The 19,080-nt window shown below is 39.4% G+C and overlaps 1 protein-coding gene across 1 annotated transcript in view; it reads left to right on the forward strand.

Moving 5' to 3' along the window:
- Positions 1-6,955: 6,955 nt before the first annotated feature.
- The window catches only part of LOC149151318 (uncharacterized), a 423,245-nt gene continuing 411,120 nt past the window's right edge, over positions 6,956-19,080 (forward strand). The window contains 2 exon segments of the mRNA XM_089438966.1: positions 6,956-7,384; positions 7,483-7,617. Coding sequence (XP_089295092.1) covers positions 7,256-7,384; positions 7,483-7,617 — 264 coding nt within the window. The 5' untranslated portion in view covers positions 6,956-7,255.

A 19,080-nucleotide genomic window follows, 5' to 3' on the forward strand; every position in this document is an offset into this window, starting at 1 on the left:
TACTCGGAAAAACCATCCAACAATGACATTCTTTTTGTGCCAACTACCTTCTGAAGTATATGGTCCATTTTCGGCAGTGGGTAGTTATCCTTTAAAGACACCCTGTTCAAGTTCCTGAAATCTATGCATAGTCTAATTTATCCTGTCTTTTTCCTTACTGGTACCAAGTTAGACAACAAATTAGAAAATAGAAGAGGTACTATTATGCCAACATCAAACAATTTTCTCACCTCCTTCTTGATCAAGGGCAACAACACCATATTTGTCCTTCGCAACTTCTACTTGAATGGTTTATGATCTGCTTTGACTGGTATTGTGTGCTGAATAATGTCTTTGTTATAAACTTTCAAGTCTTCATATCCCCAAGCAAACACATTAGAAAATTCAGTCAACACTTCCTAGTATTTTTTCTTCATTTATGGACTCAAAGTCTTGGACAACTTTATCATCTTTGGGTTTTCTCCTGTACCTATAATCCATTCTTCAACTCCCTCTCCAGTAGGTGCCAATTTTGGCCTCTCGGCCACATCATTTTGGTCAAAGAGTTCATCCAAAGGTACAAGCCCTCTTGGAAGAACATTGTCTTTGAGCTGCAACACTTTCAACTCTGCCCCTTGTTTGTCCAGTTCCTCTTTCAACTGATTAATGAAACTTTCCTTATCCATATCTTCCCATCCATAGTTCCTTTCCAATTTCATTTTGATGAACTCCTCCTTCATTAACAAGAAATCTTCTATCTGCTTGTCATTTTCAAAAACCTTCCAATGTGTCAAATTATTCGGGACAACAGGCCTATGTCTCACTTCTACCTTGTATTTCCCTTCAACACTGTTGGAAACTTCAAAATCAGAGGCTGAAGTGGCCAATGCATCTACAATAGCATTATCTTTCCTTGGGACAATAGAAAAATTATACTCAGAAAAAACTTTACAAGTAATCGAGGACAATGTTGCGATAAGCACGCATGCGGGGATGTTTTGTCTGATATTTGCCTTTAACTTGTTTAAACTAAGTCAAAATCACCATACATAACTATACTTCTAGCTCCTAATTTCTTTAGAGTGTGAAGACCCAAAAGGAGTGCTTCATACTGTGCTACATTATTAGTACAATAAAAAACTAACTTGTATGAACATAGCTTTGTCTTACCGATTTTTGGGTTGATTATCCAAACACTTGCACTAATGCCTTCTCTGCTTGCTACCCCAACAAAATGCATCATCCATACATGTTTTTTTTGTTGTTGCTCTTTTTCACTTATCACAACCTTCAAACTTGCAAATTTCTTGTGGACACCTTGGCTACCTTGTTCCTCATTTTTGCTATTGTTTTGTCCTTCCATTTGACAACTGCCTTGTTCAGATTTTTCCTTACTAGTTCCTTCTTTTCTATTGTCTAAAACATCTGATTTCACTTTGATGTCTCTCTCTTCTTCTGTGCTTACTTCACTGTCCTGCACTAATTTTTTGTCCAAAATCTCTAATTTCTTATTATTGTCCCTTTCTTCTTCTATATCTGACACAATCTCTTCATCATTGGGGTAGTATGAATTGAACAATACAAATGAGTCCAAATCAAAATGAACAATGTACATTGGATGATTCACAGGTTTATCCTTACTATTGATCATGTATTGCATGAGCGGTTCCCTACATAACCTCCTTGACTGACCTCCAAAAACCGACACTATGATGTAGGACATGTTTGTTTGCATTGCTCCGTGCAATTTCGCCATCCAAGATCTAGACAAGAGCATACCAAACCTGGGAGGTATATCTGCCACCAAAATGTCCATCACCATACATTTTGAAGGAATTTGAGTTAAGGACACCACTAAGTCTTTGATTAATCACATGCACTTCACCTTGTTGGAATCAAATGAATATAGGTCCTTGTATGGTCTTGTAATATCTAGGCCCAACCTTTCCATGATCAGTTTCGGCATTAGATTATGTGAGGCCCCAGAATCCAACATAACATTGTGTAAAATCTGCTCATGCACGTTCAAACTAACATAAAAAGGTGGTACCTCTCCATCCTGTCCCTTATCATCAATCTTTAGACATAAAATAATAGCTGGATGGTCATTAGCTATGTTGACCGTATCAGAAGTTTTATCAACCTTTAATGCTTTCAAAATCTGGGATCTACACTAGTCATTTTTTAACAATTCACCAAGAGGTATGGACACCTTCAACTTAGCTAATTCGGCTTCAACATTTTAAAGGATTTGATACCTTGTCGGCCTCTTTATGGACAACATCCTTCTTTTCTGCAGCATCTTTGGATGTATCTTTTTTCCTCTCCAAGATAGTGATAGGAGGCTCCTTCTTTTGAGAACTTGTACTAGGAACATCCTTCTTTACATTGTTGGTTGCCATTTCTTTCTTTGCCGCATTGTTGTTTGTTGCTTGCCTTTTTGCTACATTGTTACCCACGGTTCTATTTCTCAAATTATATTTTCATTGAACTTACATGATAGCGTTTTGGAAGCCTTTTCTATACTCCTCAAACTCTATCATCATTATGTCATCTTGAGACTGAGCAGATACCAATTCTTCTTCCTGTGATACCAGATTTTTGAACTGTTGTGTTCTTGATCTTCTTGGGTCAAAAAGACAACTTGATGCCCATCACCAAAGAGAGGATCTGATCTTCTAACAATTGCTCGTCCTCCTCATCTTGTTCTTGAGCATAGTTTTGCAGAAAATGTGGTTTAATTTGCTATTGTGACTGCTCCAGACCTTTTTGTTCTCGTGGCTTATTTGGCACTTGTGGTTGCCTCTGAAAATTTGGGTTTCTAATTTGTGGACCAACCTGAGGTTCTCTAACTACTGCCCGATCAGTTAGAGAGATCTTCTCCATCATCTTCTCCATGGTTTTGACTAATGCATATAACTTCGCATCAGAAGAAGTGGCGGGCTCTTCCTTTATTGTAACTCTTCTCTCTGTCTTAAACTTAGCCTTCATTGCCAACAAATTGGCCCCTACACTGACCGCATTTATTTGCATGTCTTCGAGCATTGTTGGATTCCTCTCTCTGAGTTGATAAGCCATCTCATGGTCACAACAATCAGGATAATGGAGCAAAGCAAGCCCAGGAGGAGGTTTTATGTCTGTGGGGATGGAATTATAAACTTTATTAAACCTTGTAGAAAAATCTTGTATTGTTTCCCCAGGCTACCTTTTAAGATTGTTGTACTCAGCCAAGATTTGTTGAGGATTCTTCTTATCGCCCCATCTTGCCAAGAAAGCATCTTCTAACTCTTGATAATTGGCATAAGCTCCGGGGCGGGCAGTCCTAAACCACTTCTTGACATCGTTGGAAAAGCTTTGAGCAAACAACCCGACTTTAACATCCTCATGGTCCACTTCCTCTAAATCTACAAAATCATTGATCTTATCCACATGCTGCTTTGTTGTAACCTCCCCTGTACCATCGTACTGGGGAAGTCTTTGACCATAGTTTTGAGGCAGATCATGTGGTTGGGTGGGGAGAACCAAAGGGGCATATCTTGCTACCATAGCTACTACTTGAGTAGTTTAAGGGCTTGCTGATGTTGTAAATGAAATAGGAAGTGATGGGATAACTCAATGAATGGACATTGAAACAAACGATGTAGGACCCATAGACGATGTAATGACTGAACTGAAACTTAAACCGGCTTGTGAAGAGACTAATTTTTGGGAAAGGACTCTTTTCAACAACCCGCTGAACTTTACTAACTAGAACTTTGAGTTTAATAAACTGCCATGATATATTTCGACTAAGCTCCTTTTCCAGAAGTGGGATGTAAGGACTAACAATAGATGGATCCACTGGGACTTCAGGAATACAGGACTCAGATCTAGTTATGGACAAAGGAAACTCAGAAGAAATTTCTAGTAAAGAAAGAGATCTCCTTAGAGGAGTATTACTCACTTTACTCTCCACAACAATCCTCTCCTTTCTAAGTATTATTTCAGGGTCATTCACAACGACAAGGGGGTTTGAATCGAGATTTTGTCTAGTATACCTCTTAGAAGCCAAATATTCTCGTATAGGTTCGCATGCAACCAATTTCACTATCAGTCCAGGTGACTACAAGAATTTTAGCCTATGATGAAATTCTTAAAATGAAACAACTTCCTAGGAAAAATTAAACTTTCACACCTCGACAACAATGCCACTATGTTAGCACTCTGTGAATTTTACTAGGTTGAGGGTAGATTCACAAAGGTAAGCACAAACCGCTTTGGGTTGAGAGACTGGTCTTCTCTAACTAGAGGGGGCTCCCTCACTCAAAAAACTTAAAGATTAAAGACTTTGAAACATAAATTTTTTGCAGAGACCAGATCTGTACAATTGGCTATTAACTGCGCAACGACTGGGTAGTAGCACATTTTTCTCCCAAGGGTGACACGTGGCTGGTGATTGGTGATCTGTGTTGGCTCCCACCTCTGCTACACATTCATCCCTTCAACTTTTAACACCTGACATCTTCCTAACACTTGTAAAAACCTGTAGGTAGGGGCTGCGCAATAGTTGCGTAGCAAATGCACAACTGAACTTTCAATACTGCCTCCTTTACACCATCATGCTTTATCAGAACAAAATTACCGTACTATAAGCCCCTCCACATGTCTAAAACCATCTCAACATACTGATAAAAACACCAACTGCAACTTGAAAACAAAACTTTCAGTTATGGACAAAAATGCAAAACTTTAAACAAGGAACTATTACCTCCTTTCCCTCTTGTTGGATGCTCTGTTGGTGGAAGCTTGAACCTTAGGAGCTTTAGGTCTAGGATCTTTATGTTCAGTGGGCACTGGTTGAGAAGGCTTTGTTATAGACCAAGCTTTAGATCTTGGTCTTGGCACTCTTCCAGGTGAAGGTATCTTGGCTGTCTTTTTGTATTTCTTGACTAGTATCCATGCCTTGCCTAATCTTTTCTTCATACTCCTCAGCCTTGTCTTTAGTACCAAGTTTCTGACATAAAGGTTCTTGCATTGCCTTCTTGCAGGAAGTGACTATTTGACAAAGTGTTTATCTCTATCCAGGGATTTGGAGGCCTCACACACTTCTTTGTCACATTTTTCAAGCAAATGTTGAACATATTTCTTATAATCTTGATTATCTTGCGTTATTCTCATCACCTGCATCTGACACTCCTCAAGTTCTTATAAACATCTTTGGTATTCCTTCCATTGGTCAAAGTCTGGCCTATCAGGTGATTGGGCCACTTTCTTCATTTGCCGCACCCAACCTTATTTCAACTTTACTGCTATGGTTGTAGGCCCATTGGACTCTATTGTAGGCTCTTTGGACTGTTCAATAAATGCAACTCGTTTACCTTTATCTTTTATAATAGGCCTGGGAGGTGTCTTTGCCCATTCCTTTTGTTGAGAAGTTTGTTGAACCGCCTCTCTCAACTCCCTGTTTTGTCTTTTCAAAAATGCTATTTTCAACTAATACTTAGCGAGAGCCTCTTTAATTTTTGCCATCTTGGGGTATTCTTCTTCAAATTGCATTGTGTCTTATTCAAACTGCACTGGGTCAATCTTCTCCACTTCATTCTCTTGTTTGTCCTTTGAAATCTCAACAACTGCTTGAGGGACTGATTCCTCCATATCTTTCTTGACTCTTGACCTAGTTCTAGGCCTTATCACAAACTATTCATCTTTAACTGTCTCCTTTGTTGCCACTTGAATCTTGGTGGTATGGGATGGTGCCACCTGAACTTTTGGCTCATGTGCTTTCTCTTTACCCTTTGCAATTTGTTGCTTACCCAACTACTTGCCAGGTTTGCCTTTGGGTTTCTTGCTGGGTTGTTCATCCTTTTCTTCAACTGTCTTTGCTTCTTCCATTATCTGAGTGACTTTTTCTTCATATATTTCATGTGCCTCTTGCTTCTCTTCACAAGTTTTCACTGGTGAAGATTCTGTTTGGGGTAATAAATCAAGACTAGATAGAAAATCATACCAATAAATTTTCTTTTTATCTAGTGAAAACTTAACTAAGATTTTGATAAGGGAGAAATGAAATAAAATAGACATGTGGTTGTCCTTTTGAAGTTGAACCTTTGCTGCCATTCTTCCCAGACTCTCGAGCAACAAGAAAAGTAAATTCATGGGCTTCTTATCTGTGGAATGCAACAAGAGTCTCAAGTGGTATTGGTAGGCCCTCCTAAATCTACCTTCACATGTAAAATACCTTTGGATAACCTTCAACATCTCGCTGTAATGATCTTGATGATACATAGTGGGGAAGGTTGTGGCAATTTTGTTGCTAAACTCAAGTTTAACAAACCCCTGAAAGGCTGAAATATCAAAATCATCACCCTTGAACCACTTCTTGCCTGCCGTAGGGAGGCCTGTGGCATCTGCAATAAGCTTCTTTGTAACAACAATTTCCAAATTTCCCAACTTGACTATGTCATTTTTGAAATTCAAGGCAAAAATAATAGCAAGCCTTGTGTGATGGCCTACTTTTTGAATCTTTTGGCAAAATGGAATTTATCCAACATTCTCAAAAGCAACTCTGATAGCTGGGGAAGAAGAGTTCACTAAGTTTAAAGGCGTGGGCTCAGTACACACGACATCCCCTCCCTTTTTGCTTGTGGTAAGAGCCATTTAACCCAAAAAACACCTAGCATCTCTAAATTTGTTATGTTGAAAAATTGACATAAATGAATATAAAAATATACAAAAATTGTTTAGAAATATATAAAATTTTAAAAACATTAAATAACTTAAATTTAATATATCAATATTTATAATATTTATTTGTTTAATTATGAAAACCAAATAATTTTTTTTTGATTTAAAAATCTTATTAACCTCTCTTTGCACTTTTGCTATCAATAACTACTCATTTGTGTAGTTATTTGTTTTTTATTCATACGGTAAACAACCAACACTATTTTAATCGCTACACTGACGCCTCGTCCACTTTTGACACTAATAATTACATTACTGTTCTCTACGCATGATAAGGCCCAACAATAAAAGGCCATACGAAATTTCAATTTTCTTTCGAAAATACAAAGAGCATCGAAACCCAAGGATCACCGCGGAGCATAATTCACAGAGTTCTAGTCCAAGCAAGAATTTGTGCAATGTATGGAAGCTAAAGGCTCCGACGGTATGGTTATGTGACATGCAATAGGGTTGCGACAACCGAACAATGATACAGTTCCAAGGATGAGTTTTCCTTCGAGGCGATGATTGTCGAATTAAATTGAACGTGCTCCGGGCTATCAAACGTATTACAATGGAGAAGCTCAAGGCAATGGTCCCTGACCACCTCAGTGATATGATAAGAGACAGTGGTACAGATGATCTCCCTTCCACATGCTCTGCTCTACTTAACTATCTGCACCCACTTGAACATTTTCGTCAGGTATTTCGTTTCTTCACACATTCCATCACTTGAAATTATTATGTTTAATTTGCAAAATTGTTTTAAAGGAACTGAGAATGAATTTGATTGATTTTCAGCTGGCGAAGCAGTTGAGTGATCCAGCTGCCACAACATGTGGAAAGGATCCAGCCGCTGCTTCCCAGTGGAAGCTCGAAGGCAATGCTGCTTTTGCAAAAGGAGATTATCCCCAATCTTTAAAGTGCTACACCAAGGTTGGGTTTCTCTCTCACTCAGTAGAATATTTCCCGTGTGTATATCAGTTTAGCTCATTCTTATTGTTGGGACATGGACGTATTCATCAGCTTTGAGACTTGGGATTACTCTATTTCTATGTTTTATGTATTCCTGTAAAGATAAAACAAAAATTTAGATGGAAATGTTTTTGTAATGTCCGCAAAACCTAACTGATGGGACCAGGTGCCTACACGAGAAAAAACAGAGAAAAACTATTAGTTTACCTCACTGAAATACAATTTAATAAATCACACTTAGGATAGTTGTATGAACACGAGTTGGGCATATTTAGTAAATGTCTGTATAAATTTAAAATGAGGTGGGAAGAATAATAGTAGCTAATATAATAATGGGCTTTGAGGCTCGCATCGTTGGAAATTTTAATAATTCAGTTTAAAACTCCTCTCGTTGTGTTAGGTTTATACTTTTACGTTCAACATATACATTTTTAACATCTAAGTTGCCAGGGTGCTACTTGGGTTTGGTTATGGTTACGGGGACAGGGACAACACTTTCTTGAAAACAGGGGACTTGGGGTTCATCAGGGATATACACATACACATAGAAAACACTCTCTCTCTCTATATATGTATGATAAATATGAAAAACATAACTGGAATTTCTGTAAATCAACAATGTTCATATATATATATGGAAAATTTGATAAACATAAATGGAGTTTCTGAGTAACAGGAAAAACATGCATAATCTGTAGAAAATCCACAAAATTCTGATCGGCTAATATGAACAATCTGAAATATAATTTTTTTCATATAAACACAGAATTTCTCAACTAAACTTTGCAGTGAAATAGGAACAGAAATAACAGTCACAAAATATCAAAAACACAATTTTTTCTAGGAAACCCAACTAGGAAAACCCTCTGCTTGATTGAGAATCTTGTTGAAGAAGAATTGGCAATAGATCTCTTACAATACAATATTGTTTCAATAAAGAATACAATGATCTTCTTGCTTGAACTAAGCTTGAAACCCCTGTAAGACCCCTGATCCTTATGCCTTCTTGCCTTGCCTGGATGAGCTCTGAAATCCTTGCGCAAATCCTAGGAAATAAGCTCCTATTTCCTAGCGCATGCCCAAGGTAATTCTTCCTTTTTCAATACTTGCACAAGCTCCTCTTGCACATTCTTCCTTCACAAGCTCACAAGCTCATAAACTCGTGCTCAAGAATTGATTAGAATTGTGCCTTTGCTCTTCCTTATAAGCAATTCGGATGGCTAAATTTGGCAAGTCAATATTTTAGGAATCGAATTGGTGATTGATGTTGTTTTTCCACAATACTAGAGTCTAGGATAGAATCTTAAATGATTGACGCTACCAATCTAAGTATCACAACAAGACTACTTTGCGTAGGGGAATAATATACAATAGTAAATCTACTAGTGCACAAAATATACACAACTTTTTACAAATTTAATCAACAACCCAACTTCGTTATATTAATCAAAATGATAATACGACAGTCTAGGGCTCTTGAACCAGGGATAATGGCCCTCATACATCCACTAGTACAAGAATACAAGAACAAGATACACTGATCATCTAGCTGATGTTGTGCACCATCATGACTTCTTAATCATATCCTGAACACACTGCGGGTCCTTTGCTTCCATTCTGCAACATTGCCTCTATCAATGCACCAACTCCTTTAAGCCACTGAACTCGGCTCTCCAATCTACCCTATAGTTGATCATAAGTCCATCCACAACCAACACATAGGGTCTTCATGCTCACTAGCTGCTCCTTCGTCCTTCAAGGCCACAAAACATTGAGTCTTCTTGCCCACTGTTGCTCCTCAATTACTTAGGGACTTCTTCCCACTATTGTCTTCTTGCCTGCTCCAATGAAGACAAACATAGGGCAGGAGGACTGTAGAAAATCTTGTAGATTCAGCAGCTCATGTAATCTACTAAAACAAGAGACAAAAATCTACTTCTACTCTTTACAGCGGAAGCACATAAAGATCGAGCAAAACAATAATCGACAAGAGGAAGAACATCAATGGCACATAACACAATAAGTATTCGGGGAAAGCCACAACTCAAAACCCCACTATCTGTATTGCATTAATCAGAAATCCAAGATGATAATACAATGCTTGTTCTCACAAGAACAATCCCAACACTCAGTGAAATCAATCTCCCAACTCACAAGCAAACTGAAATCCAGGCCTCTTCTCTGCTCTCCAAGCCTCCTATTTCCTTGCGCCCTTGGTCAAAGAATTTGGATAAATACAATATGCTCTGCTCAACCTTGAGCTTAACCTGCACAAGTATTTCCTATCCTCCGCCTGATGACTTCCTTTGGCCAATACTTAGCCAAATTTCCAAGCCTCCAAGCTTCTAATTCTTTGCACAATTCCTGAGAGAATTAGCTTGTATTTAAAGGGAAATTCCTCATCCATAACTGCGCAATCCCTTCTAGGTTCAGTTCTTGATTGCATGCACCATCTGTACAACTCAAAAAATTATACAACAAATAGTACACTGTCCTTGCACTCTAGTCTCAACTGGGTTTTTCTCAGAATCGACATGCATGAGTTTCTGATGAGGGAATCTTCAATTAACTGGAGTAGCACTAGTTGAGTGCACTAATGCATCAATTGACTGTTAACTCACTATTAGTTCCTCAAACAGTTTGGAACTAATTTGACTAGATTTAACTCACTAAATTGAGTTAACTAATTACAAATCATACTTAACATATCCTGGACTCCTATAATATAGGGAGAACATATACATGATTTCAGAGAGACTTCCAACTCGAAATTCCTAAGTTAACTAAGTCAACTCACTCTAGTTAACTATTACAAGTTGCTATGAGAATAGAATTCGATTTTAATTCTCAGTTTAATTCAAGGACAAATTAAACTGGAATTTCTGGATTCTATTTTTATCATTTCTTGTTGCTATTTTCAACACTCCCTCTCAACAAGAAAGGAATTCAACTCGATCCCGATCTTGAACCTTTGGAATGTTCTGCATGCAACACTTCTCTCTAGTGTTGTTGCTCCAACAACTCCAGAAACAAAAAACATCCAACCTGAATCAGAATGATGCCTCTGTCATCAAAGTCTCTGATTGTTATTGCCTCTGTCGACTGAAAACTCTGCACTTCTGTTGACTCTGCCTTTCTGCACTGTTGTCAACCCTTCTATACGCTTCTTCAGTATCTGACTGCTCTAGCCTCTGTCACTTTGATCTCTGACTGCATCAATCCCACTGATTCCTCCCACTACTATGTACTTTGGGCTCCTGTAGCAAGGTACGATCCATGAGATAAAACCACTCAATGGACCCTGCCCAATTTCAGCCCTCTTGGGACTCTCACGTCAAATCCCCCCACCTCACGCCTGGAGGCATGGCTGCATGTGATCCCTCTGCCCACTTGGCTTGAAATTTACCCTGACTAGAGGTCTCTGCATGACTAGATGCCTCCACTCAGTCTCCTCTTGGCTTCTCCAATTTTAGTTGCTCCACAATTGTCTGAGACTGCTTCTTCTCTGCTTCAGTGGATCTCTCCATTCGGTTTCCTCTCAGCTTCTCTAGTTGTGGTTGCTCCACAACTTCCTGAAGCTACTTCAGAGGCTTCTTTTAGGGCTGCATGTTTAGAGGTAATTTACTCTCCCTCTCAACCACCAAGTCTCTAACCTTTGCTTTGCTCTTCAAGGCTTTGCATGCATCTTGTACCTCAAATGCATACAGGTTCTTGGCTAGCACACCAATCTGTTTCATCTGTCACGAAATTTTCTAGAAAAAGAGCTTATTTTAAATCAGCGATATCTCCCTCATCGGAATTCGATTTGGCCAATTTTTTTTTGTTTTTGAATTTGGGTATTTTTTCGCAAAGAATCCAAATCTGCTATTTGTTTCTGAAAATTTTGCACCAAAATTTTCAGATTTGCTCTGCAAACTCGTGGCCCAAAACTCAAAATTTCGAAATCTCCACTAGTACTCTGTTCTCAGCTCCGATACCATGTAGAAAATCATGTAGATTCGGCAGCTCATGTAATCTACTAAAACAAGAGACAAGAATCTACTTCTACTATTTACAGTGGAAGCACATAAAGATTGAGCAAAACAATAATCGACAAGAGGAAGAACATCAATGGCACATAACACAATAAGTATGCGGGGAAAGCCACAACTCAAAACCCCACTATCTGTATTGCATTAATCAGAAATCCAAGATGATAATACAATGCTTGTTCTCACAAGAACAATCCCAACACTCAGTAAAATCAATCTCCCAGCTCACAAGCAAGCTCAAGCCAAATCCATGCCTCTTCTCTGCTCTCCAAGCCTCCTATTTCCTTGCGCCCTTGGTCAAAGAATTTGGATAAATACAATATGCTCTGCTCAACCTTGAGCTTAACATGCACAAGTATTTCCTATCCTTTGCCTGGTGACTTCCTTTGGCCAATACTCAGCCAATTTTCCAAGCCTACAAGCTTCTAATTCTTTGCACAATTCCTGAGAGAATTAGCTTGTGTTTAAAGGGAAATTCATCATCCATAACTACGCAATACCTTCTAGGTTCAGTTCCTGATTACATGCACCGTCTGTACAACTCAAAAAATTATACAACAAATAGTACATTGTCCCTGCACTCTAGTCTCAACTGGGTCTTTCTCAGAATCGACATGCATGAGTTTCTGATGAGGGAATCTTCAGTTAACTGGAGTAGCATTAGTTGAGTGCACTAATGTATCAATTGACTGTTAACTCACTATTAGTTCCTCAAACAGTTTTGAACTAATTTAACTGGACTTAACTCAATAAACTGAGTTAATTAATTACAACTCATACTTAACACATCATGGACTCCTATAATATAGGGAGAACATATACATGACTTTAGAAAGACTTCCAACTCGAAATTCCTAAATTAACTATTACAAGTTGCGATGAGAATAGAATTCGATTTTAATTCTCAGTTTAATTTAAAGACAAATTAAACTGCAATTTCTGGATTCTATTTTTATCATTTCTTGTTGCTATTTTCAACAAGGACTGCCACGTATCACTGTCAAATGTCTCTTCTCCAACAATGAACTTGGGTTATCCAATACTGCTCCTCTGGCTTATCAATCTTTGAGCTCCTTCAATCTCTGCCTCATCTAGCAATTGTTAGTTTTTGTAGCATCAGAGGTGTTCTAGTCTCGAAACTTTGCGGAGAGGCTAAAACACATGAGATCACCAAAACTTAGAAATCATTTATGGAAATTCCACCTAGGGATGACCTAATTAGATTATTAACCGATTTTTTTAATATTTTCTAAGTCTAAACTTAGGGAATATGGTTAATTAATCAATATTATTTGAGATAAGGTGAGAATTCTCTAGAAACTCATACAGATCGACAGGAAATTAATCTGGGCCCTTGATTAAGTTTTAATCTTGGCCATTGGAGGACCAACATAGGATTATAAGAAGTCAATGGGTAGATGGAGAATACACTTGTGGGGTTTAATTTCCTTGTTAGTTCCATTTCCAGAGAGCAGCAACAGTTGCCAAAAAGCCAGAGAAGGAAGTAGAAACAGCGAGGGGCAAGGACGGTGAGGTTAGAAGAAGTTTTCTAGATCCAACAAGTGCATTTGCAGAGAGGCCGAAATTTCTCCTGGAAGCTGCGTAGTGGTAGCACAGAAGCTTCACTAGGCAGTTCGATTTGCTAAGGAAGGAAGACGTTTTCAGTTCCAGAGGTCGGGCAGAGGTTCTAGAGTGGGGGAGAAGCATTATCCTGGCCAACAGTAGGCAGGACGACTTGATTAGCAGACGCACGTGTGGCAGGCAACTTCAACTTGACGTAGAGCCTGCGCAGGCCCAGCTGGACGGCTTGCTTTTCAGTAGCAGTCGAGTGTCGGGATTACTCGGAGTGAGGGTAATTTCCCTCAAGATATTTTTGCCAGTATTTTTCTCTGCAAGATTGCTAGTTTCGACATCTAGATTGTACTTTGATAATTTCACTACTGCATAATAATAAAACCCTTAGTTGCTGCACCGATTTTCCCAAGTTGGGTTTTTCCGGGGTCATTTGTCCAAAAATAACTGTCATATTTTTATGAGCGTGTGCTAGATTTTCTCAGTGTATTTGTGAAGATCACAATGTGAATTATTTGATATTTTCCGTAGTAGATAAATTGTTAAATAATTAACAATTAGGATAAGTTGCACGATACGGGAATAGGTACGAGTTTCCAAAACAAGTATGGGTACGAAACGTGACCCCCCCCCGCCCCCAAATTTTGGAAATATATATATATATTAGGACATTTAAGAAATGTTATGTGCAATCATAAAGCATACATGATACATTATAATTTATTACATTATGATTAAATTGTCCAATGTCAATGCATAAGCTATAAGTCTCCAAATTTACATCACATTTACTCATGAATGATCACATAATGAAAATAGCAATATCTAATATCAACCTTTATTTATATTATATATCCAAATTTCAAAATCAGCTTTATTATATATATGACGCTGCAAGTACAATAAAGTCTATGAGGTTGCAAGTACTATAAAGACTTAAGGCTTATCCTCATCATCATAATCCTTATAAAAAATAGAAGCAGAAACATGCTCAACAGTGGATGGTGGAGTTGAAGAAGATGAATGATTGGCCAGTTCCACTTCTAGGCTCCCGATCCTCAATATTCAGGGCAGCAAGATAGAGCTCCAAATCAAGCCTTTCTGGATCCACATACCATTCTTTAGAAGGACCACAACTATATTTTGGACCCCTACGAGATGCAAGGCAAAGGTTAGAGTGCACATAAACAAGATCCTTTGCCTTATGTGAGCCCAACCTGTTGCGTTTCACAGAATGAATAAAATCATAGGTGCTCCAATTCCTTTCTACTGATGAAGAGCTTGCCACTTATGAAAGAACGTGAATGTCAAGTTTTTGCAAATGTACACCATTTGCTCCATGACAAATCCACCACCTAATTAGATTCATGGTGCTTCTCTAATCCAAAGCTGATATATCTGAATAATCATCTAATCCCGCAGCAAAACTGGCAAATGCTTCCTTCACCTCCTTGTGTAGATGAGATGGAAACATTCTCATAAGGGTTTTTTGCACCCCATTAGCCACCTCTCTATCCTTATGGGGTGCCTTCCTCATCCCATTGTTTTGAGCAATAAGCTTCTCATCAAAAAATTTGGGGTTCAAGGCATGTGCTAAAGTGTGCAATGGAGTGTTGGAATTGTTCCACCTATCAACAATGATTTTCTTTACTAAATTATCAAAATGATCATCAACAAATAAAAGTTGTGGAGACTCCTGCGAAATGATTTCCATAGTTTTCTCAACCATGGTATCCATGCCATCATATACCTCTCCTAAGAAAGGTTGGTTAGTGTCAACATGACAAAGAAGCTCAAATGTAGGGGCTGTGAACTTTAGCAGGAAACCTATCTTGATCCACCACTCCTCATCAAGGCACAATCTACGCACCATATATCCCTGCTCTGAATCTGCCTGTCTCCACTCAACCTAGAGTTGACTCACAACCATAGAAACTAATGGTTGCTTAACCTCAACATGGTGGCGCAACATTAGGAAGTTTGAGGCATATCTTGTCTCAACAATGTTTAACAACTCCAATTTGGAGTATTCTCGTAATATTGCTTGAGATTGGTGGTGGTTGGTGATGAATTTAACAATCTCCCATGCTTCTCCTGTGATTTTCTTTATCCATGGAACTTTATTGTCGATCTCCTCTACGATCAGATTCAGATTATGGACAATGCTGGGTATCCAAAAGATGTGGTCATACCTTTCCTCAATAATTAAACCTGCAGCTTTGCAAGCTAGTGCATTATCCATGATAACTTGCACCACCCTGTTATGTCCTATTTGTTCAATAGATTTTATAATAACATCAACAATGAACTGTGCATCTCTTACCTCTCCTGAGTAATCTTCCGTGGCAATGATATTTATCAATGGTCTGCGCCTTATATTTGTCCATCCAGTTGAGGCTATGCTAACCCCAAACCTATTCCAGGAAGAACGAATTGGTGATAAGATATTCTCCACAAGCTCCTTCTCATTTTTGAGAAGCTAAGTTCTGACTTTCTCATAGTTGGTCCCCTTGTACCCTATGGGAGCTTTGTTAACTGCCCTTATCATATCTTGCCAGTAAGGAGAGCGAACAACATTGAATGGGATACCACATACATAAATGCACCTAGTCACTCTGGGATCAACTTCTTCTCTCGCTTGCACATTCACTAATTTAACAATTATGCTATCTTGAACTGAAGCGGATGCCCCTCTAGAATTTTTGGATTTTCTTGTTGTTGAGTGACTCTCCTCTTCCTTGCTTCAACCACAATCCTTGGCTCAATGTTTGGTGGAGCTTGAGGAGTAGCTTGAGTAAGCTCTTCATGCCTTATTTTAATTCCATTCACCTCATCTTGCTCTCTTTGATATGCTCTCCTCACCAATGGGTCTGTTGTTTATGTGCAACCTGCAATCCTTTGGCCTCGTCCATGCAAAAGATGTGCCTTCACTCTTAGGTAGGAGCCTTTGTATGAATTACTGCAAAGATTACATCACCATTCCCATGAGCCTCCACTTGCATATCTTTGAAGCTTCTGAACATGCCTCCAAAGAGGATAATATTCAATGCTTGGGTTGGACTTGGGGGTTGAACTTGCACCTTCGTTGGAAGCCATTGCTGCAAAAGAAAATAAAAAAAACAAATCTATAAATAAAAAACGTTTTTCACATTTTTGGGAGCATAAACCCTCGAAAAATAGAAGAAATAGTGGGAAAAAACTAAGAAAATGAATGCTTCTTACTCAAATAAATTTTTTGTAGCTGAAACTACCCCAAAATGCCACAAAAGACAAGAGAAAGATGATTGTAGTTGAGCCAAAAACCAAGAATGTTGTAACTAGAAACTCCCCACTCCAAATCTTCTTGTGAAATCTCTTTCTCTTGCCGTTGAAATCTCCTTTCCTCACTGTTGAAAACGCCCTAGCTGAAACCACTGCTATCTTCCTCTTTTCTCCTTGCTAAAATCGCCCGTCTCCAAGTGAAATGACTTGCTTAATTCATATGATGAGGGAATGATGCGAGATTATTTTTATAACTTGAGAGAGCCATCGACAAGCATCCAAATAATATTTTATTTGCCAAATAAAATAATAAAAACGAAAAAAAAAACCGTTAAAAACCACTTAAATGCTAAAATGTGGTCATACGACCTTGAAACGTGTTTCAGGCCGTACTGGGCCACATTTCAGCCACGTGAAACATGGCAGTACGACTTGAAATGCGTTTCAAGGCTGTACCAAACACGTTTCAACGTTTTCGTATCATTTTTTCCCAGATATAGGGTCTGACCCAACTTTTCCTGCAACATAGCAATTAGGAAAATAATTTCCAGTTGCTGTGATAGATGGAATTTCCACATAGTATCAAAGCATGAGTGATCAACCGGGAAGCTCAGAAGCGGAGTAGGGAATTTTGTTGTTTAGAGGGAGAAGCACGCTAAAATTCTCAGAGGTTGCACAATACCTAGATAGGTAGAACGAATTGCTGGGGCAAGGGTTCGATTTTCAGTTGCAGGTTGGAAGAAAATTTGATTTGCCCAGAATAGTGATTCCGACAGTCGGAAGGAGCAACAACAACTCAATTTTTTCGCTGAGCAAATCTTTGGTTGCACACAGAGGGTTTTGCAGCAGCAGAATCAGCGTCGGGTGGAAGAGAAAAGCACACACGAGGGAAAATTTCTCTCAAGGGACTTCGAGTTTCAGAAGTTCGATTTTTCCAGGTAGATTGGCAGTAGTTGAGTGAAAATTTCCTCACTCCAGAAGGGAGTGTGTATAGTAGATCCAACAACCAAGCAGAGGGAAAGAGGGAGTTTTCGACAGATTTAGAGATGGCCACAATAGGGCTCAGAGATCAGGACAGATTGGAGGGAGCCTCCAACTATGTCATCTGGAAGGCTAGGATGTCCTTCCTTCTGGATGAATATGACTTGAAGACCTATGCAAAAAATGTGGTAGCAGTTCCCCAAGACCCCGATTAGCAGAAGGAGTACAAGAAAGAAATGGCTAAGGCAAAGAGGATGATTTTGGATGGTGTTTGAGATCATCTGGTCTCACATGTGGTAGACAAGGGAATGACCAAGGAAATGTGGGATGCTCTTTCTGAGCTATTTTAGAGTTCTTCTGAGTAGTGGAAGATGTTTCTCCAAGAGAAGTTGAGGAACACCAGGATGCAGAAGGGCGAGAGCATAGATGCCTTTCTCACTTGGATTCAGGAAGTCCGAGATTAACTGTCAGCCATTGGGGAGGCACCCCAACCCACAGAGCTTGTACGATTGGCATTGAATAGTGTCTCAGAGGATTGGCAAGTATTTGTCCAAAGTATCTTGGGCAGAGACACCTTGCCAAAGTGGGACAAGATGTGGTCTGATCTACAACAGGAGGAGTTGAGGAGGGCTCTGTTTAAGAGTACGATCAGCGACTGCAGAAGCAAGGGACCGAAGAGTGAGGAGAATGTGGCCCTAGCATCTAAGGTTCCCAGCGAGGGGCAGGGGGAGCAGAAGAAGAAGAAGAAGAAGGACCTGTTAAAGGTCAAGTGCTTCAGGTGTGGTGAGTTCGGTCACTACAACACGCAGTGTCCTCTCAGGAAGGACAAGCTGGAGAAGCAACACTAGGCAACAACGTCCACAGAGATTGACAAACTGTCTTCCAGGTCGGAAGAAGAGTTTTCCATGTTTGCAACTATACATCCAGGAGAGAGGTGGGGCGACTTGGAGCTGTAGTCCCAAATATTACGGAGATTGGGCAGGGTCCATTAAGGAGTCCACCTCATGGATCATCACCTGGCTATGGGGGCACACAATATTCAGTAGCAGGATGGATCAATGTTAGTTGATGTAGTTAGATTCCAGGGTGACATTTGCAGACTAGTAGCAGTTAGGTGCTGGGGGGCGCAGTACAGAATTGGCAGCAGTGCAGAGTGGCACAATGCAGAGTTAGCAGCAACGCAGATTACTTGGTGGACAGTGCAGTGGCTAGTAGCAGTGAGATGCTCAAGAGAGAGATACATGATAATGAACACAAATGATTCAGTATTTTGGATACTTCTTAGTTGCACTTGTTGCAGCGACAAATGAGAGGGAGTTGCAGTTGCAGCAACGACAAATGAGAGGGAGTTGCAGTGCAGATGTAGAGTTGGCAGCAGTATGGCAGTGTCAACAACAACACAAATGCATCATTAGAGTTGCGCAGTTGTTGGTGGGCAGTGGCCAGACGTCAGTGGCGTGACAAAGGGGTGATATAGAGACATGGTGTTGTAGCAGCAGTGGTGCAGCACTAGAACACCTTCCTCGCTAAGAGGGAGTGTTGGTTTTTGTAGCATCAGAGGTGTTCTAGTTTCGAAACT

This window comes from Pinus tabuliformis, chromosome 9, assembly GCF_031772625.1.
Source record: "Pinus tabuliformis cultivar Carrire ecotype Pingquan chromosome 9, CPIR1, whole genome shotgun sequence".
In the NCBI taxonomy this organism is placed as follows: domain Eukaryota; kingdom Viridiplantae; phylum Streptophyta; class Pinopsida; order Pinales; family Pinaceae; genus Pinus; species Pinus tabuliformis.